The sequence below is a fragment of the Ranitomeya variabilis genome, chromosome 4 (genome assembly GCF_051348905.1).
Source record: "Ranitomeya variabilis isolate aRanVar5 chromosome 4, aRanVar5.hap1, whole genome shotgun sequence".
In the NCBI taxonomy this organism is placed as follows: domain Eukaryota; kingdom Metazoa; phylum Chordata; class Amphibia; order Anura; family Dendrobatidae; genus Ranitomeya; species Ranitomeya variabilis.
In genome coordinates this window covers 108496331-108518124 of record NC_135235.1, presented here as the reverse complement: position 1 = coordinate 108518124, position 21794 = coordinate 108496331, and the positions used below count along the sequence as shown (strand labels likewise).

The 21794-nt window shown below is 47.2% G+C and overlaps 1 protein-coding gene across 5 annotated transcripts in view; it reads left to right on the top strand.

Annotated features, from left to right (window-relative positions):
* Nucleotides 1-999: 999 nt before the first annotated feature.
* The window catches only part of ZFAND4 (zinc finger AN1-type containing 4), a 49567-nt gene continuing 28772 nt past the window's right edge, over nt 1000-21794 (top strand). The window contains exons 1-4 of one of the 5 annotated variants that reach the window (XM_077259093.1): nt 1000-1119; nt 17673-17967; nt 19134-19209; nt 19323-19390. In XM_077259093.1, the coding sequence (XP_077115208.1) occupies nt 17784-17967; nt 19134-19209; nt 19323-19390 (328 nt within the window). In that variant the 5' untranslated portion in view covers nt 1000-1119; nt 17673-17783. Of the gene's footprint in view, nt 1376-17672; nt 17968-19133; nt 19210-19322; nt 19391-21794 lie in introns of all 5 variants that reach the window. The other 4 variants (XM_077259095.1, XM_077259097.1, XM_077259092.1 and 1 more) reach the window with 4 other exon arrangements.

The following is a 21794-nucleotide window of genomic DNA, read 5'->3' as shown; positions in this document are numbered from 1 at the left end:
CTGCAGTAGATCTCCTGGTAGATGGCACACACGGCTCTGCAGTAGATCTCCTGGTAGATGGCACACACAGCTCTGCAGTAGATCTCCTGGTAGATGGCACACACAGCTCTGCAGTAGATCTCCTGGTAGATGGCACACACGGCTCTACAGTAGATCTCCTGGTAGATGGCACACACAGCTCTGCAGTAGATCTGCTGGTACATGGCACACACGGCTCTGCAGTAGATCTCCTGGTACATGGCACACACGGCTCTGCAGTAGATCTCCTGGTAGATGGCACACACGGCTCTGCAGTAGATCTCCTGGTAGATGGCACACACGGCTCTGCAGTAGATCTCCTGGTAGATGGCACACACAGCTCTGCAGTAGATCTCCTGGTAGATGGCACACACAGCTCTGCAGTAGATCTGGTAGATGGCACACACAGCTCTGCAGTAGATCTCCTGGTAGATGGCACACACAGCTCTGCAGTAGATCTCCTGGTAGATGGGGCACACACAGCTCTGCAGTAGATCTCCTGGTAGATGGCACACACAGCTCTGCAGTAGATCTCCTGGTAGATGGCGCACACACAGCTCTGCAGTAGATCTCCTGGTAGATGGCGCACACACAGCTCTGCAGTAGCTCTCCTGGTACGTAGCACACGAAGTTCTGCAGCACACCGCTACATTACAAACACACGTGACAAAAAGGAGGATCAAGCACTGATCGGATTTCATTAAAGCTTCTTTATCCCCAGTAGATAACCTCGTTCTCCCGAAAAGTGACCGATTACGTGACTATGACATCATGAAAATCCCTGTCCAGGCTGCCATCTAGTCACATGATCTAGCAGTACCTACGCCGTCCTGGCCGGATGGGTCATGTGACAGCCGTTGTTAAGGACAGGGGTTAACATCCGGGTATGTCTGTAACAACAACAAGAGCAGAAAGTCCCGCCCCTCACTCTCCTCCCAGTGGCGGCCTCCCTCCACTGTCTGTATGGCCACGCCCACTCTTGTTATTGGCTGCCACTCCGCTCTAGGATGGTCGTCGTTAGAGCCCAAAGCTTAAAGGTCCGACTGTCTGTCTGTCTTTCTGACGTCACAAAGGAGAGGCGTGGCTTGGAAGCGGATTCGGGTTAGTCGCTGGAAAGGTGTTGGAGGGGAGTACAAGGTGGGGGGCTCGGTCTCCCCTGTGATAATAGCCGGGAGGTGCGGAGTAATGTGCCGGTCTATTCACCCTGGGTAGAAGGGCGAGCAAAATATTGGTGGGGAAGGGACAGGGGGCGATAGTGCTGGTAAATCTCACCCAGGATATCCCATCCATTCTGTGCCAACTATTACCTCTCGTGGGTATGCCCACCGGTGAGTGATCTGCTGAGTCACGTATGGAGGTAGGTCATGACCTCTAAGTGCCAGTTCTCAAAGGGTCATTCTCCAGGTGTGGGGCATGTATTGTCTATGGGGTATCCGCGCGCGCTCTCTCTGATGAGGGGTAGCTGTGCGCTCTCTCTCTGATGGGGGGTAGCTGTGCGCTCTCTCTCTGATGAGGGGTAGCTGTGCGCTTTCTCTCTGATGGGGGGTAGCCGTGCGCTCTCTCTGATGGGGGGGTAGCCGCGTGCTCTCTCTGATGGGGGGGGTAGCCGCGCGCTCTCTCTCTGATGGGGGGGGTAGCCGCGCGCTCTCTCTCTGATGGGGGGGGTAGCCGCGCGCTCTCTCTCTGATGGGGGGGGGGTAGCCGCGCGCTCTCTCTGATGGGGGGGGTAGCCGCGCGCTCTCTCTCTGATGGGGGGGGTAGCCGCGCGCTCTCTCTCTGATGGGGGGGGGTAGCCGCGCGCTCTCTCTCTCTGGGGGGGTAGCCGCGCGCGCGCTCTCTCTGATGGGGGGGTAGCTGCGTGCGCGCTCTCTCTCTCTGATGGGGGGGTAGCCGCGTGCGCGCTCTCTCTGATGGGGGGGTAGCCGCGTGCGCGCTCTCTCTCTCTGATGGGGGGGTAGCCGCGTGCGTGCTCTCTCTCTCTGATGGGGGGGTAGCCGCGCGCGCTCTCTCTCTCTGATGGGGGGTAGCCGCGCGCGCTCTCTCTCTGATGGGGGGGGTAGCCGCGCGCGCTCTCTCTGATGGGGGGGTAGCCGCGCGCTCTCTCTCTGATGGGGGGGTAGCCACGCGCATGCTCTCTGATAAAATATTTCAGTATATAATTATGGTTCCCAAAAGAGTAGTTATTATAATGTTTAGAATATTTTCATACAGATGATTTATTTTAGTAGCCAAGAAGAGTGAGCTACTCCGCTCCCCCCTCCAGTGCTATGAGGGGCTATTCATCCATGTATTTACCACCCTTCAAACCCCTTCTCTTGCAGATCAGGAGCGGACATGTTGCCACTTGGGGATCCGTATAAGTGAATAGTCCCCATATTACAGGGTCACTCTGTGCAGGTGACAGGTCACATCATGATCACTCTGGTTAGCAGAAACGATCCACAGGGAGTCGGACAGGAGTCTTCTGGAGTCCCTCCCTTCACACAGTTTCTGCGGACTATGTAGCAGATTACGTCTGTTTCCTTCTGAAACAAAGGGGAACGTTCAGATGAAAAAACACAAACTGAATTCATTTGACCTCCTATTGTTTTCAATGGCCCCATCAGCGATTTGTCTGAATCCTGTTTTGGGGGGTTTCAGTTGGAATACCCAGAGCCACTGCAGAAACACCGTGTGAACACTGCCTTCGAGGATTTTTCCAGAGCCCGATTTGCAGTTGTGAGATTTGATGACCAGTACAGCGTTACATGCAGCACTAATAATATCTAAATGGTGTAAATCCTACCAGAGCTGCATTAAGTCAATGGGGTCCACTATGTATTGGATCCAGTTATAAGCGTAGAGCACACAGATGTGTATGGCGAGACCCCTAAGTGAAGATGCAGTCACATGGATCAGGTGGTAGAGTCGTCCCTACCGCCTTTATACAATGAACTCATCTGGCCAGACCTTAAAGGCTGTGTACCTACCGTATATGTGTATTTCATTTATTGCATGACATGAAACACATTTGCAGTTGGTAACCATAGTGGATCTGACAAGTAGATTCCTACTGCCCGAGCTAAAGGCAGCGTGAATCACAGCTGTTATGGCAGCCATGTTTGCTTTACTCTGAAGGGCTGGGCCAGAGACTGGTCACCAGATACTTTTGAAAGCTGGCCGGGGACTGTATATTTTTTGAGATGCCGCAGCCCTTTAGAGTGAGACAAATATGGCTGCCATAATAGAGACTTCTCTCCATGACTGACAGGCCTTTCCTTATGTACACATTGGGAGATATGGGGGTGAGGAGAAGCCACTAGTGACCTGCCTTGGACTGGTCATCTGTGAGGCACAACTCCTGGCCGACTTGTAAAAGTATACTTTCTGTGAGACGCCACAGCGCTTTACAGTAAAGCAGATATGGCTGCTGCCATAATGGAGCTGCGCTGTGACTCATGCCTGGTCCTGGTAAAAATATTCCGTTTTCAGGTTCCCACAGTTTTTCTCCTGCAGCTTGTGTGTGAATTAATACACTGCCAGTCTCACTCCCATTATCCAGCCCCCTGTGGGGTCAGTGTGCCCCTCTCTCCTCTCCTAAATACAATAAAAGTGCTAATCCGTCTCTGAAAACTTACCACAAATGAGTAAAACTGATCGTTTTGGCCAAATATACATGTCCATGCTCTTATCATAATATGCGGCCTGTCCTGTGGGTTTCCTAACCTGAGCTCATAACCTTATATCGGGGCGGGTAGGCCTGGTATTATGCTCTAAGGACGGGTAGAACCGTATTGGGGCACAGCTATGATCATTGGCCATGTGGAAGACTACTGCCCTGTACACAGAGTATTTGGTCAATATTTTACCTCAGTATCTGTAAGCCAAAACCAGGAGTGGGTGATAAATACAGAAGTGGTGACGGGTTTGTATTATATTCTTCCTCTGAGGGTATGTGCAGACAATCGGTAAACACTGCGCAAGAGAAATGACCCATGGAATGTATTGGACGCGGTGATTTCGCACGTTTCAGTGAGCACATGCGGATTTACCTGCGTTCAATAAACGAACATGCTCTGCGTCCAAAGCGCTGCCATTTCCGGATCGTGTGCACCCAACCTTAATACTGAGGTAAAATACTGACCAACTACTCAGCGTGTGCATGTGGCCTAAAGGCATGTGCAAACAGGTTTTTTTGAACCAGTCAAAAACAGGTCTCCGGAGGAAGCGCTGCTTCTTTTGGGAGTTTTTTTTTTTTTTCTGAAGCGTTTCTAGTATTTTTGTGGCCTTTAGAATGGGACTATCCTCAGACGGAGTGGATTCCATCAGGACCTGCTTCAAAGTACTGGCACATGCATATTTTTATTTTATTTTATTTTTTTTTTATACACCAAGGTTTTCAAAGCTTGGAAGTGGAGGGGAAAAGCATTCAAAAGAGTGAACCAAAGGTAAAGCAAAATGGTTTTACCATATAAATAATGCAGAGGAGTATTTCAAGCATTTTTTTTTCCAGATGGTTTTTAGAGCGGACACAAACTGCTGAAAAAACATTCCCCTAGGTAGCTGCTGTCACACCCACATGCTGTGGGCAATTCATTTGAAAAATAAGCTGAAATATTTTCTAGTAGAAAAAGAAAACTAAAATACGGTGTCATAAATATACACATTATTCATAAACTTATACTTTGAGGGTTTCTTTGAATTTATGACGGCGTTCAGCCTCTGTGTGTAGGAGTCTGTCACCATGGCACATCTAGCCCACTCTTCCTTGCAGTAGCTCTAAGGCTGTGTGCACACGATGCGGAATTGGTGCGGATCCGCAGCGGATTTTTCCGCGCAGAAACGCTGCAGTTCCGCACTGTGATTTACAGTACAATGTAAATCAATTGGGAAAAAAAAAAAGGCTGTGCTAATGGTGCGGAAAAATCCGCATGGTAACCGCTGCTGAACATAAGAAGTAGCATGCTACTTCTTTTGTGCAGAACTGCAGCGTTTCTGACCCCTTCCATAATAGAAATCCGCAGGGGTAAAAACCGCAGAAAATCCGCGGCAAATCCGCACCCGCGGTTTCTGCCAGGAGATGGGATTTTGTGCGGAAAATTCTGCACCCCAACCGCAACGTGTGCACATAGCCGAAATCTGTCAGATTATGACAGCACCTCGTGTACAGCGCCCTCTTCGGGTCATCCCACAGGTTATCAATTGAAATAAGAGTCTGGGCTCTGGCTGGGCCATTCCAAAACTTTGATCTTCTTTAGGCAAAACCATTCTGTTGATTTTTGGAGGAAGGCTTAGGTCTGACTGCTTTTGCAAAATTGACTGATATTTGGAACAGTTTCTATTTCCCTCCACCTTAACTAAAGCCCTAGTTCCAGCTGCTGAAAATAATGGCGCCGGGGCATAAGGTCGGCGTGCGTTGCACAGTGGAACGCGGAACTACAGCGAGACAGGCAGCAGGCTGGTTTCCTGATCCTCGCAGAGCTTGCAGCAGTACAATGGTAACGTGGTGGCTGTTTTCTGCAGAGGTACGCTCAGTGGTGCTGTCCACAACATGGTTCTGATCCTCCATAACCATCTTTCTTCAGGAGGATCCAGGCAAGACGGACCAGGACGGCGGGGTAAGTGCGCCGTGCTCAGTCCCGTCAAGACAGGCCCTAAGTGTTCCCCCTCTTGCACTGTGCAGGATAAGGGAACCCCAGCTATTCCCCTGCCTATGCCCAAACGGTCTGGCAAAGCCTCGGCATATGGGGCATCACCTGGACTTTGCAATGTCCAACTCCCTAACACCCATTGCATAACGCTCTGTGACACTTGTACCGCCAGAGTTGTAAGGGAAGAACAGCCATCCCTTCTGTCTAAGATGAGGTCCCTGATTTGGGAAGAGGTCCAGGCTTCTATATCCAGCCTTTCTCGTCCACAGCCTACCAGTCCGGGTCCGTGTGCGAAGAGGCCTAGGTGGGAGTTGGGAAAAGCTCAGATGAGGAATCCCAACCCCTGGGCTCAGACCAGGAGGAAGAGTGCGAAATATTAATGGAGAGTCGGGAACGGGCTAGAAGATACCTATTACCTATTTTCCTCTGAAGATACGGACTAGCTAGTACAGGCCGTTAGAGATATGATGCAGGTGAAAAGCCCCAAAGCCACCGTCCAGACAGGACTTAATGTTTTGAGGCCTCAGAGAGGAAAAGCAGCGTGTGTTCCTGATAAGCAATCACATTTGTGCTATGGTGTTGCAGGAATGGGAGGATGCTGAAAAGCGCTTGGTGGTGTCTCGGGACTTTAAAAGTCATCTACCTTTTGACCCTGAAGACAGTAAAATCTGGGAGGAGATTCCTAAGATCAATATGCAAGTCACTAAAGTTGGCAGGAAGACATCCATTCCTTTCGAGGACTCTTCAAGTTTAAAGTATCCCATGGACAGAAAGGCGGATAGTCTCCTGAAACTGACTTGGGAATCATCTGCGGCTTTGATCAGAAAAAACATAGCTGCTACTTCAGTTGACAGGTCTGTTTTTATGGATGGGGCAACTGGAGGAGCATTTGACCAACTAAACCCCGAGAGGATATTATAGCCTCCCTTCCCCTGATGCAATCAGCTCCTGCTTTTTTGGCAGATACATCTGCCGAATTGGTGAGATTCTCTGCTAGAAATAGCTCACTGTCCAATGCGGCCCATAGAGCTATTTGGTTAAAATCCTGGTCTGGGGATAATGCCTCTTAAGAACAAGCTGTGCTCCATTCCCTTCTCCAGGTTGAGGGCACTTGGGTTGGCATTGGATGACATTCTAGAGAAGGCTTCTGATTAAAAAGAAGGGTCTCCCGAAAGATAAGCCTTAGAAGGAATCAGTCCTATCTTAAGGCAGGCACCCCTTGGAGACAATCAAAGTACAAGAGTCAGTGAAAGTACAGTAGAGGAACCTACAGCAGAGGGGGAAAGAGTAGGGGCTCCTTGTTTGGGTCAAGTTCAAGACTTAGGAGGCAATGAAGCCATTCTGATCCGGTGGGGGGGGTGACTCGGACACTTTGCAGCAAATTGGTTCCAGATTACCCCGGATCATTGGGTTCTCAGGACCATAACGGAGGGTTATGCAATAGTTTACCGCTCTCTCCCCTTAAAGGTTTATTGCGCCCACTACCGTGGCAGCAGATTCCGCTATGTTAACGGACTTGAAACAGTTGGTCGGCTCAGCCATCATAGTCCCAGTCCCCCAGGCAGAGGTGGGCGAGGGTCACTACTCCTCCCTGTTCTCCATCATAAAGCCATCAGAGTCTTGCACGATAATAAATCTAAAGCCCTTAAACCTCTGTGTCAGATACAAGAGGTTCCGAATGGAGTCTGTAAAATCTACAATTCACCTTATAGGCAGAGACGCGTTTAATGTGGACCCTCGACCTGAAAAGCGCTTACTATCAGGTTCCTGTTCACCCAGGGTCCCAAAAAGACTTGAGGTTTGTGGTAAAGTTGCCGAATTGAACCTGCCACTTCCAGTTTCAGTGCCTTCCGTTTGGCCTGGCTTCAGCTCCCCTAGTTTTTAACCAAGGTGGGATCAGGAGTGGCCTACCTAAGAAACCAGGGGATCATAATAGTGCTGTACTTGGACGGCTTCCTCCTGGTGGCAAGTTCAGCGGAATAACTTTGTCGACACAGAGAAGAGACCTTTTCCACGATGGAGTTCCTCGGCTGGATTATAAACAGACAGAAGTAGAGGTTGATTCCAGAGAACAGGAACATTTTCCTGGGTGTGTTACTAGACTCCGGTTGCAGAACATCCTTCTTACCAGTAGAGAAACAGGAGTCTGTGCAGAGCAGAGTCGGAGAGCTTCTGAAAAGTCAGATTATCAATGAAGGTGTTAGGCCTTTTGACAGCTTCTATCTCCTGGGTCTGGTGGGCCCAGTTCCATTCAAGAGCTCTGCAGAGAGATGTCCTGTCAGTCTGGGATCGGTGGCAATATTCATTCGACAGAACAATGTCCTTATCCCCAGCAGTGAAAAGATCTCTACTTTGGTGGACTTAGCCAGAAAACGTACAGATGGGCATCCCTTAGGTTGGAGAATTCTTCAGGGCAGATGGCCATCAGACATCCGTTCCAGGTCTTCCAATTACAGGGAGCTCTACACCGTGTGGAAGGCTCTAAGGCAGAATCTGGCACTGTTGAGAAATCAACATGTCAAGATCCTGTCAGGCAATGTGATGACTGTCTCCTTCCTGGAACAGGAAGGGGGTCCCAGGCATCGGGCACTCCAGGATCTGGCAGAAAAAAATATTTTCCTGGGTAGAGGACAGGCCTATCAATAACAGCAGTTCATCTCAAGGGGTCCCAAAAAGGTCGTGGCAGACTACCTGAGCAGGTGGAAGGTCTTGCCAACAAAATGGGAACTGAACGATGAGGTGTTCCAGTACCTTTGTCATCTCTGGGGGACACCTCAGATTTGTTCGTGACCAGGAAAAATGCAAAGACGGCCAGGTTTTACTCGCTGAATCCATCGGACAATCCAGAAGCCGTCGATGCGCTGAGTCTGAGATGAGGCAGGTCCCTTTCTTTCTCCTTTCCTCCGATGGCGCTTTCCAGCTGTCCTCGGGAAAATACAGGAGTATTAGGCAAAGGTGCTTCTGATTGCCCCATACTGAGAAGTTGGTTTTCTCTGCTTGGAACCATAGCTCTAGAGGACCCAGTTCTGCTTCCTTTGATGGAAGACTGGACCCTGAAGGATAGTGTCTTCTTCCCTCTAAGCAGGCAAAGGCTTCATCTTTCCGCTTGGATCCTGATCGGGACATCTTGAGAGCTCGGGGTTGTCAGCCCAGTTCATAACCATGATCCAGGCTAGCGGGGAGCCGGTTACTTCTGCAATATACCACAAGATCTGGAAGCGGTTCTGTTTCGAAGGTGGCAGGTCTGACTTTGTGGCAGGCAGACCTGATATCCCAGGCGTCTTAGACTTCCTTCAGGTGGGGTTTAATAAGGGACTTAGACCCAGCACCCTAGAGATCCAGATATCTGCATTAAGCACTTTCTTTGGCCACTCGTCCATGGATAATAAGGTTAATCAGAGTAATAGAGATTGCGCCCTACAATTAGGTGGTCTATTTCCTCCTTGTGATCTAAATTTGGTTCTTGGGTCCCCACAAGTAGCCTTATGTACCAGGGAAAGAGATGCCCATCTCGGTCTGGACCTTTTTAAAAATGGCGTTTTTAGTGGCCATCACTACGGCAAAACGGGTAGGGGAAATTCAGGCTCTGTCTACTTGGGACCTATATCTTCGGATTTGGGAGGATCGTATAATCCTAAAATTAGACCCTGCTTTTGTACCACAAGTAGCATCCTATCAAAATTTTTAAACCAGGATTTCATTTTGCCTTCCTTCTTTCAAGAACCCTTCAAATGAGAAGGAGCAGGCCCTTCATGCGTTGGATGTCAGGCAGTGATTGAATATCTATCTAGAGGCCACTCCGTAGCTGGAGACGGGACCATAACTTGTTCACCCTGTTTGGGGGTAAAAATAAAGAGAGCCTCTAAAGCCACTATTGCAAGATGGATTACTTGGTTACCGTAATTTCCTTAGCCTATCATTCAGACGGCATCAGCCCCCTCAAAGGTTTAAGAGCCCACTCAACAAGAGCAGTGTCAACTTCCTGGGCTGAGAGCTGCTTCAGTCAACCAAATTTGTAAGGCCGCAACTTGGACCAGGCTTGATACGTTTTGCAGGCATTATAAGTTAGACGTGTTATCTGGCCAACAGACTGCTTTTGGGAGAAAGGTTCTCAAGGCAGTGATCCCACCCTGATGAGGTACTTTGGTATTCTCCATGGTGCAGTCAGGAGGGATGTCCTGGAAAATAGGTATTTGACCTACTGGTAATTGTTTCCAGGAGTCTATCCTGACAGCATGGTTGGTTCCCTCACTGATTGTTAATGTTTGGATATATCGTTTAGTAAATGTGTGGAGTTGCATGAACCATGGTGTGGTACCTGTTAAACACTGAGGGAGTGGGGTGGGGAGGATCCATTTAACCTTTTGTGCTTTTCCTGTCCCTGTCAGGATGAGGAGGACGACCTCCATGGTGCTGTCAGGATTGACGTCTGGAAACCTAATTACCGGTAGGTCTATTACCTTTTTTTTTTTTTCTTCAGTTAATGAGATTCCTGTGTGGGGGTCTTCATGTGGTGCTCTGCTTGCATATACATACTGATGGCTTATGACGGGTCACTGTTCCCTCACTGACCTGGCCCCTAGTTTACATAATGTAAATAATATTGTTGGCTTAGAAAAAAAAAAATTACATGTAGCAAAATGGCGGCGGCGCCTGTGTAGTAGCATGCAATTTTTATTGATTGTATTTGCGCAGTAGAATATATCGGTAAGAGTTGCATGCTACTGCACAGGCGACCTGTCATAAGCCATACAGATGAATACGTAATCAAAGGACCACATGAAGACACCTCCTCTACACGGGCCGCCCCGCAGCACGAGAATATCATGAACTGAAAATAAAGATTAAACAACCACAAGACGGATTTCATCACCCAAGGTATCATTGTAAATAGTATAACACCAACCCGAGTGTCTGTAGCTTACTGTGCACAATCCTGCTGACTGGTTCCCTTTAAATGTGATTGGTTATTTCTGAACACAACCATATCTCTCCCCCCCCCCCCCCCCAAGTATAAGAGGATGTCCACATTTATGTAACCCTATTTTTTTTTTTTTTTTTTTCCCACCTCTAAAACAGTTTTTGTCCCCCCAGTGGATTTGTTTACATTATGGGTGACGGTTAAGGTAGAAAAAGATTTGCAATGATTTTTCTTTGAATTATTATTTATTTATTTTTTAACAGGGATCTACAGAGTTTTTATAGACTTTGTATATGGTATCTTACTGCTGCTTAACTGGTGTGCTCCATGCATAATCTGTACCCTCTGTTCTCTATAGAAGCCCACATAGCATACACCATGCAGGTCATTATCTAACCTCTGTTTAAAGGCTGTTCTCGCTTGCATCATAGTTTACATTATAAGGCTGGTTTCAGACTTGCGTACGGGAGTGCTGCGGATGGCAGCGTACTTCCTCCCTTCTTCCTCCCTGAAACCACGCCTACGCCTCCTTGCGTCCTGCGGTGCCCTGTGTACCTATCTTTAACATTGGGTACGCAGGGACATACGCTGTATGCGGATGCCTCTGCATGTGCCGTTTTGGCGGTGCGCCGACCGCAACAAAATGCAACATGTTGCGTTCGGCGCAGCACCAAAATGGCGCATGCGGAGGCATCCGCATACAGTATACGTCCCTGCGTACCCAATGTTAAAGATAGGTACGCAGGACGCAAGGAGGCGTGGGCATGGTTTCAGGGAGGAAGTTCTCTGCCATTCGCAGCACTCCTGTACGCAAGTCTGAAACCTGCCTTAAAAATGTTTTGATGGACCCTGACTGGTCCTATTGGCTTATAATGGATTTATCACAATTTCTCCTCCCCCCCCCCTATGACCGCACCACGGAGAGAGGGGATCCTCCCTTCAGGTACAGGACACCTACAGATGAAAGGGTGGTACCTCTCCCTCACATCAGTTTGGTTTCCTGTTCCTGACTGGGAACCTTCAGTTCGGCATACCTGAAGTCGGAAGACAAAACCAGAAGGTGTCCTGGCCAGACTGGTACAGAAACGGGGATCTCCTGCCACGGCTGGTGCAGTGTCCTGAAGCTGGGACCGAGGGGTCTTTCAGGGTGAGTGGTGGGTGGGCCGCCGCACCATACTCTGGTGTTGGGCTTCCCGACGACTGATCTGCAAATGCGTCGGATGCACTGAAGTCTCCCCCCTGATGACGCGGCTGCTGGTCACATGACGAGGAACTTCCAGTATGGAACCGGCAGCAGTACAGGGGACGCCAGGCAGTTTGTTTAAAAAGGGAACTGGGTGAGAAGCTCCTTGTAAGCTAGTGGTCCCCTGTAGGATGGAGGCACAGGAAAGCGAACTACACCAACAGCCAAGAAGAAGACAGCATGATTCTTCAGGCAAGCGGAGTGGACATTCCAGTAGCCATTCCACCCAGCACAGCAGGAGCTCCGATGTAGTGGACAAGTCTCCAGCCTCAAAAGGCCCATCAGTGGACCACATTCCTCCTCCAAAACCGGTATCCACGGCTGTGTCTAATTGGTGAGTGATCTTTGTGAAAGTTCACTTTGTAATTGGGGTCCCCTTTCTTTCATTTTTCAGGGAGGAAAAAGTTTGACTAAAACCAAACACAAAAGTTACCCAATATGTGAGGATTTACCGTATTTTTCACTTTGTAAGACGCATTTTTTCTCTAGTCACCTTTCACGACGGCATACGGAGGTTGCCTCTTTGCCCCGATGGGGGACAGGAAACACAGAGAGGTTAAAAGGACCTCCCACTTGCCTTCTGCGTTTCCGCGCAGTTTTTTCTGCAGCATGTGCACAGCGTTTTTTGTTTCCCATAGGTTTACATTGTAATGTAAACTCATGGAAAACTGCTGCGGACCTGCAGCTGTGGAAACGCTGTGGATCCGCAGCGTTTTCTGCATCGTGTGCACATACCCTAAGACTCACTGCCTATCCTTTTCAGGGCTACTGGGTTTTTAGCGGACGCATCAGTGGAATCCATCAGAGTTGCCACCAGGTCGCTTGAGCAATCCAACTCGGCTAGGAGAGCTCTTTGGCTCAAGATGTGGTCTGGCGACATCACCTCCAAAGCCAAATTATGTGCCATACCCTTTAAAGGGGAACATGTCTTTTGGGCCTTCCCTAGATGAGATCCTAGAAAAGGCCACTGATAAGAAAAAAGCTCTCCCGGAAGAAAACCCTCTAAAATGTTTTTTTTCGTGCCTCACAGCCTCAAGCCTCCCAGAGGGAGAAGGGCAAGACCGGGAGGTGGAGCTATGCAAAAAGTGGGGGGAAGAATATTCTCGTCCCCCAGCAACAGCAGTCCCAACAGTAGAAACGATGACTCCGACCCTGAGGTTGGGAGACTCTTAAGATGCATACATCAGTGGCAGAACATCACCAGTTGTCACTGGGTCCTCAATATCAAGGAGGGCCTATTTGATAGCGTTCATCTCCTCCCCTCCACGGGGTCTGAAAGTCACCTTCCTCCCAACCCCAAGAGATCAAACAACGCTGCTAGTAGGTCTGAGACCTTGTAAGATCAAACTTGATCTCCCAGGTTCCAGAGTCAGAATGGGGTCTGGGCCACTACTCTCGACTGCTTCTGGTTGCCAAACCCTCAGACGAGGCTCATATCATTATAAATCTGAAGGGACTGAACCAACATGTAAGATACCGCAGATTCAAGATGGAATCCGTAAGATCAGCCATTCCTTTGATCGGGCCTCACTTCTTCATGTCGACCATCAACTTGAAAGACGCCTACTTCCATATTCCAATCCACCCGAGGAACTAGAAAATATCTCAGGTTTGCGCTACAGGGAGGTCATCGGGTGGAGCACTATCAGTTCAACGTCCTTCTGTTTGGCATCTCCTCAGCGCCAAGAATCTTCTCCAAGGTAATGGCAGGAGCAGTGTCCATTATCCGGAGTCAAGGCATCTGTATAGTGCCTTACCTGGACGACTTGCTGATAGTAGCCTCCAGCAAGACGGCCCTGGAGTCTCATGTATCAAAGACTGTCTCTGGGGTGGATCCCGAACCTGAGAAAGTCTCTCCGCTACAGCCCTCCAAAACCAGAAAATTCTTGGGAGTACTCCTGAACTCTGCAAAACAGATGTCTTTCCTTCCAGAAGACCACAGTCTGACCTTAGTAACAAAGGTCAAGAGGTTCAGAGACATGAGGTCCCCTACACTCTGAGAAGGCATGTCGGTCTTGAGCTCCATGACAGCCTGCATCCAGTCAGTAGCCTGGGCTCAGGCCCACTCCGTCATTCAAGCTCATATTTTAGGGAACTGGAACGGCCATCCCAGTACTCTAAACAGAAGGCTACACACTGCGGGTCGAGTAAGAGCCTCCCTGGCATGGTGGATAAATTCCAAAAACCTCCACAGAGGTGTGAGCTGGACTCAGGTCCCACTAACTACAATTACATCAGATGCCAGCAGGACGGGTTGGGGAGACATGATAAACAATATCCCGTTCCAAGGACTCTGGGACCAGACAACGAAAAATCTGGGATTCAGAAGGTAAACCTGTGCTATGGTTTTCGGTTATAAGTCACTGGCATGTGGGAGGGCCTTTTAACCTCTGTTTCCTGTCCCCCATCAGGGCAAAGAGGCAACCTCTGTATGCCGTCTTGGAAGGTTCCTAGAAACCGAATTACCGGTAAGTCTAATTCTATTTTTTTTTTTTTTTTTCTCCCCAAAGTTTGGGGGGAAAATGGGGGTGCGTCTTACAAAGCATACATGCCTTACCGATACCATGGGTGTAGGCCGCAGGCTGGGATGAGGGGGTGTCTGGGTGTCTCCGGGTGCCCAGCTTTTACTGCCCGGTGCTGCGAGTGTCTCCTCCGGTGCCCAGCGGTGCTGCGTGGGTGTCCGGCGCTGCAAGGGGCTCTGTCGACATTTTGCGACAGGCCAGAGCCCCGATAATTCCACGGCTCCCTGTGCGGGTGCGGTGGACTCTAGAAATATGGCCACCTCCGGGGGCGGCACGTGCGCAGATGTTATCTCGGGACCAAGATCTCGAGAGATGAGATTTCAGCGCTGAGATCACATCTCTCGAGATCTTGGTCCCGAGATCACCATCTACAGGGTGGGGGATCTTTTTTGTTTCTGCCAAGGGCTTTTTGGATATTTATACTATCCTTTGGGGGCCGTACAAACTCCACCCACATCCTGACTCTGGCACTGGTTTTAGGATGTAATGTTTCATTGCATGTCCTTCAGTGTTCAGTAGTGAACATTGCATGTGTGTGCTAACAGAGCAAGAAGAAATTAATGAGCTTGTGGCAATCAAAATACATCTCCCTGCCCAAGAATGCAGTCCCTGAGAATCTGCTTGGGGGCCTAACAAAAAGGTGATCTAGCCAAATGGCCATGGGGCATGAGGTTCCCCACCCCTGCCCTAAACATTCAGGAGGCTGCTCTGTGGGCCCTGTACAATCATAATGTAGCAGGCAATCCTTGGGTAGCAAGGTTCATTAGAGCCTCTGCAAGATCTAGGTCCATTACCAGCCAGAAACTGCCACCATTTAAATTTGGTCTTATCCGCCCTAACGGGTCCCTCCTTTTGATCCCTTAGATTTTGCCTCACTCAAGGTTCTGTCCTTTAAAACTGTCCTTTTAGTGGCTCTAACATCAGCCCGTAGAGAGCCTGAATGTCGTTCAATCTGCAGGCCCTCCCTTCACTTGGAGGACAGAATTATTTTAAAACCTGACCCTGCTCACTTGCCAAAGGTAGCATCTTGGTTCCATAAGCCCCAAGAAATAGTCCTTCCTTTAGCTCCAACCCCAAAATTGCAAGAGAAGAGAAATTCCACTCATTAGATGTAAAAAGGTGTTGGGTACTGAACCAAACGTCCACCCAGGGGTGTAGGAAGGATGGGTCTTTGTGTGCTTTCAGGTCCTTAGGAAGGGACTCATGGCCTCCAAAACCTTGGCAAGATGGATAAGAGATGCGATCTTGTTGGCCTACTCATCTAGTGAGAATGTCACCCTGGAGGGTTTGAGAGCTCATTCCACAAGAACAGTGGCAACCTCCTGGGCAGAAAGGTCAGAGGTATCAATAAAACAGATCTGTAAGGCTGCCACTTGGTCATCACCTTCTACCTTTTTATAATCCTATCTGCTGAACCTAGCCTCTTCTGATCTAACCACCCTTTTGAGAGAAGGGTTCTACATGCTGTGGTCTTTCCCTAAGATACAATCAATTCTCTTCATGGTACTGTCATGGGTGAAGGACAAAGATGTAGTTACTTACCAGTAACGGAATTTCTCAGAGCCCATGACCGCACCCGTATATTCCCTCCCGTCACGTGTCGTGAGCACGCTTTCATTGTTTGTGGTGTGATTTATGTATAGACACTGAGTGTTGCTTATAACTACTTTCACACTAGCGTCGGGCACTGTACATCGCAATGCATAGTTACATAGTTATTAAGGTTGAAGGAAGACTGTAAGTCCATCTAGTTCAACCCATAGCCTAACCTAACATGCCCTAACATGTTGATCCAGAGGAAGGCAAAAAAAACCCATGTGGCAAAGAGTAACTCCACCATGGGGAAAAAAATTCCTTCCCGACTCCACATACGGCAATCAGACTAGTTCCCTGGATCAACGCCCTATCAAGGAATCTAGTGTATATAACCTGTAACATTATACTTTTCCAGAAAGGTATCCAGTCCTCTCTTAAATTTAATTAATGAATCACTCATTACAACATCATACGGCAGAGAGTTCCATAGTCTCACTGCTCTTACAGTAAAGAATCCGCGTCTGTTATTATGCTTAAACCTTCTTTCCTCCAGACGTAGAGGATGCCCCCTTGTACCTGTCTCAGGTCTATGATTAAAAAGATCATCAGAAAGGTCTTTGTACTGTCCCCTCATATATTTATACATTAAAATAAGATCACTCCTTAGTCTTCGTTTTTCCAAACTAAAAAAATGCGTCGTTATTGAGAAAAAACGCATCCTGCGAAGTTGCCCGCAGGATGCGTTTTTTCTCCATAGACTTTTATTAGCGATGCATTGCGACACGTCGCAACCGTCGTGCGACGGTTGCGTCGTGTTTTGGCGGACCGCCGCCACAAAAAAAGTTACATGTAACTGTGCGGCCGAAACTCCGCCTCCTCCTCCCCAGACCTTGCAATGGGGCAGCGGAAGCATTGTAAGACTGCTTCTGCTGCCCACGTCGGGCATTTTTTTTCACAGTATGCGTCGGTACGTCGGGCCGACGCAGCGCGACGGCCCCGTACCGACGCTAGTGTGAAAGCAGCCTAAGTATTATGATAAAAACATTTAATCTTTGGCAATAATCTGGAGCCGTGGTTGGACTAAAATGCACAAGGCCAGATTGTCTTGCAGTGATAATCTCCAGTTGATAAAACACTGATTTGTATTGAAACAGTAAAACACAGCACAGTAAATGACACCTGCCTTGAATCAGGGTCTCGGCCCTTACATGTTACTTCACTCAGATTACATGTCAAAACCTGCTAACAGATTTCCTTTACAGAGCTGCTATAAACTGATAGTCTTAATTGCAGGACCTGTTTGGGCACATGAAAAGTAAGACTTTTAAGCCTTGGGACACAAGTTTACAAAACAGATCACTGCGGCTAACAGGTGGCAGCATCAGAACTTCCAAATATTAGTCTGTTCACACATGAGACCTGATAAATCCCATTAAAGTCAATAGGAAATAACATTATTATGTCACCTAGTCCTAGAATTGGCATAAAATCCCAATCTCTTGCATGATCTATGCTGTGTTCAATTCTTGTTCCCGTGTTAGAATGGGGAGGTAAAGCATTAAAATAGACCTGAAATGGATGCCATTAGATTTGTAGCATTTATAAATTTAATATGGGGGAATATGTCTATTTCCGTCAAATCAGCCGAAATTGCCGACGGAGGCTCCAACAGTGGTGTGATCTATATGGCAGGAATCGTAGCTCTGTATCTCATGATAGTAGTATATGTAGTGGTGATCACTAACTTTAACTTCAGCTGTGGAGTTGCCTCATTTCTAACCTTCTTCTTATTGTGTCTGCAGGTTGCCATATTTTAAAAATGGAACAAGATCACACCCAATGTGTCTGCGGTTCAGAGGTTTTCTCATTTTAGTAGTTCTTCTTGCTGTATTATCATTTTTTTATCCTATGCAATGTCAAACAAAAAAGAACCCCCATTTTTTAACGAAGATAATATTGGGTCCTTCCACTACAAACTACCGTTCTATGAGACCATGGAGCTCTTCATTGAAACTCTTACAGGAACTTCCTTTGAACTTCGGGTGTCGCCATTTGAAACCATCTTCTGCGTAAAAGCCAAAATTCAGAGGCTCGAAGGTATCGATTGTGCAAAACTGTTACCATTTGACTTGAATTATGTTTTTGATATTAATGCCCCCTCCTCCCCCTGCATAAAGGCTAATGTAAGATAATGAAGAAAATGTCAGTTCCTATAGAGTAAGTAGATTGCTTTCGGGGGGGGGGGGGGGTTTTCATGGTTTTTCAGGTTGAGCGTAGATACAAACCCATCGAGTTCATCCTATAACCTAACATGTTGGCCAGAGGAAGTCAAAAACCCCATGGGACAGAGGCGAACTGCCTGAAATCAAGGGAAATATTAATTTCTGACTCAACATACAGTGATCTGACTTTCCCCATCACAGAATTTAGTGCTCAGAATGTCATACACCCATCCAGGGCCTCCTTGGACACTTTGTTTTGTTTTTTTTTTTTTGGTACCATATCACGTTTGAAGTGACTTTTAGTGGACTATATGACAGGAAATAACCAAGTGACACCATTCTATAAATAAATAAATATAAGTGCACCCCTCAAAGTACTAAAACCATTCAAGAAGTTTATTAACCCTTCAGGTGCTTCACAAGAATTAGGGTAACAGCAGAAGGTACAGTACAATTTGTTGTATAATGTCTCCTAAGTATGCCGATACCACATATGTGGTGGAAAACTGTTTGGGTGAACGGCACGGCTTGGAAAGGAAGGCGCGCCATTTGACTTTTGCCATTCAAAAGTTGCTGCAATAGATAGTGGTCGCCATGTTGTCGTGTTTGCAGAGCCCCCCGTGTGCCTAAACAGTAGAAACCCCACTGCCCCTCCCCACAAGTGACCCCATTTTAGAAACTACACCACTGAAGGAATTTATCTAGGTGTTTGATGAGCACCTTGAAGCCACATGTGCTTCACAGAATTTTATAACATTGAGCCATGAAAATAAACTACATTTGTCCTGCACACCTGTTGCTCTAGCCCCACATTATTTTTTAGATGTTAGTCCTTATTTTGAGTCGCTGTAACTAGAGTGAGAACTGCAAGATTTCAGGATTTTATTTTAAAACTAGACATGGAGCATCCGACACCCGAAAAAATAAAAATATTTTTTGTATTAAACAAGTCCTGTTCTGGTAATAAATGTATGTATGTGTTCTCTCTGGTTGCATCCAACCGCTGTACATGACAACCATGATGCCTTGATCTCGTTCTAGGCATTCCCATTGCACAACAACATTTAATTTGGAATAACACGGAATTGGAGGATGAGTTTTGTTTGACTGACTACAAGTGAGTATTTGGATTTTGTGTGCATTTTTTTTAACATTCTTTAAACTATTTAATCAATCATAATGCTTTTGTAAGTTTGATTATTATTATTATTATTTCCCCCCTTCCTCCAGCATCTCAGAAGGTTGCACTCTGAAGTTGGTGTTGGCTATGAGAGGAGGCCCAATTAACACACGGAGAGGTATGTACAGTTTTAAAAATGTCCATTGTGGATCATCCCTTATCACCTATCCACAAGATGGTTGATAACTGTTTGCTAGCGGAGCCACCACTGTTACTAGAACTGGGCTTCTGAACCCCCTGTTCCTACTCACTAGATGACCACAGTGAGACAGTGCTTGAATATGGTCGTACATGTCTTCTACAGCTCTAGTTAATATCAATGGAGCTAATGGACACAGCTGGACTGTGGACCACCTTTTTAATTTTAAAATCCTCTTTGCAGCCCTATACCGATGAGCATCCTCTCATCTAATAATCACTGGGGTCTCAGTTATCAGACATTAACCCCTTCAAGTCCTTGCCCTTTTCCACTTTTGCGTTTTTGTTTTTCGCTCCCCTTCTTCCCAGCGCCATAACTTATTTATTTTTTTATTTTTTTCCGTCAATATGGCCATGTGAGGGCTTGTTTTTTGCGGGACAAGTTGTTCTTTTGAATGACACCATTGGTTTTAGCATGTCGTGTACTAGAAAACGGGAAAAAAATTCCCAAGTGCGGTGAAATTGCAAATAAAGTGCAATCCTACACTTGTTTTGTGTTTTAGCTTTTTTCCTAGGTTCACTAAATGCTAAAACTGACCTGCCATTTTGATTCTCCAGCTCATTACGAGTTCATAGACACCAAACATGTGTAGGTCACGTTTTATCTAAGTGTTAAAAAAAAAAAAATTTCCAAACTTTGCTAATAAAAAAAATTGCGCCATATTCCGATACCCATAGCGTCTCCATTTTTTTTGATCTCGGGTTGGGTGAGGGCGAGGGCTTATTTTTTGCGTGCCGAGCTGTCGTTTTTAATTATGCCATTTTGGTGCAGATGCGTTCTTTTGATCGCCCGTTATTTCATTTCAATGCAATGTCATGGTGACCAAAAAAAAGTAATTCTGGCGTTTCAATTTTTTTTTTTCTCGCTACACCGTTTAGCAATCAGGTTAATCCTTTTTTTTTTTTTTTTTTGTATTGATGGGGCGATTCTGAACGCGGCGATACCAAATGTGTAGGTTCTTTTTTTTATTATTTTTTTAAAGGGGGTGATTTAAACTTTTATATATTTTTTTTTTTTTTTTTCGTATTTTTTTAAAACTTTTTTTTTTTTTTTTTTTTTTACATTTGCCATGCTTCAATAGCCTCCATGGGAGGCAAGAAGCTGGCATAGCCTGATCGGCTCTGCTAAATAGGAGCGATCGTCAGATCGCCCCTATGTAGTAGATTTACTGCATTGCTATGAGCCCCGACCACAGGGTGGTGCTCATAGCAATCCGGCATCAACAACCATAGAGGTCTCAAGGAGACATCAGGTTGTCATGCCGACGCATCGCTGACCCCCGATCATGTGACAGGCGTCGGCGATGTGCTCATTTCCGGCCCTATGGCCGGAAGCGGTAGTTAAATGCCACTGTCAGCGTTCGACAGCAGCATTTAACTAGTTAATAGCGGCGGGTGAATCGAGATTCCACCTGCCGCTATTGCGCGCACATGTCAGCTGTACAAAACAGCTGACATGTCCCGGCTTTGATGCAGGCTCACTACCGCAGCCCACATCAAAGCGGGGTATCTAACCTCCACAGTAAGGCCGGCGTCACACTGGCGAGTTTTACGGACGTAAGAGCGCAGAAACTACGTCCGTAAAACTCGCATTACATACGGCACAATTATTCTCAATGGGGCTGCTCCTATTAGCCGTATATTACGGTTCAGTATTATACGGCGTTCTACGGCCGTACAAAATCGCAGCATGCTGCGTTTGTCAGCGTATTGCGCAAAAAAATCGCTAATGAAAGTCTATGGGGGCGAGAAAAATACGGATTCCACACGGACCTGCAGTGTGACTTGCGAGAAATACGCAGCGGTGTTAGTGAAAAGTCGGTAATTCAATTGCCGGCTTTTCATTTCTCCTGCACAAACCCGACAGGATATGAGACATGGTTTACATACAGTAAACAATCTCATATCCCCTTTTTTTTTGCATATTCCACACTGCTAATGTTAGTAGTGTGTATGTGCAAAATTTCAGCGCTGTAGCTGCTGAAATAAAGGGTTAAATGGCGGAAAAAATTGGCGTGGGCTCCCGCGCAATTTTCTCCGCCAGAGTGGTAAAGCCAGTGACTGAGGGCAGATATTAATAGCCAGGAGAGGGTCCATGGTTATTGGCCCCCCCTGGCTACAAACAACTGCCCCCAGCCACCCCAGAAAAGGCACATCTGGAAGATGCGCCTATTCTGGCACTTGGCCACTCTCTTCCCACTCCCTGTAGCGGTGGGCTATGGGGTAATGAAGGGTTAATGCCACCTTGCTATTGGAAGGTGACAGTAAGCCAGATTAATAATGGAGAGGCGTCAATTATGACACCTATCCATTATTAATCCAAT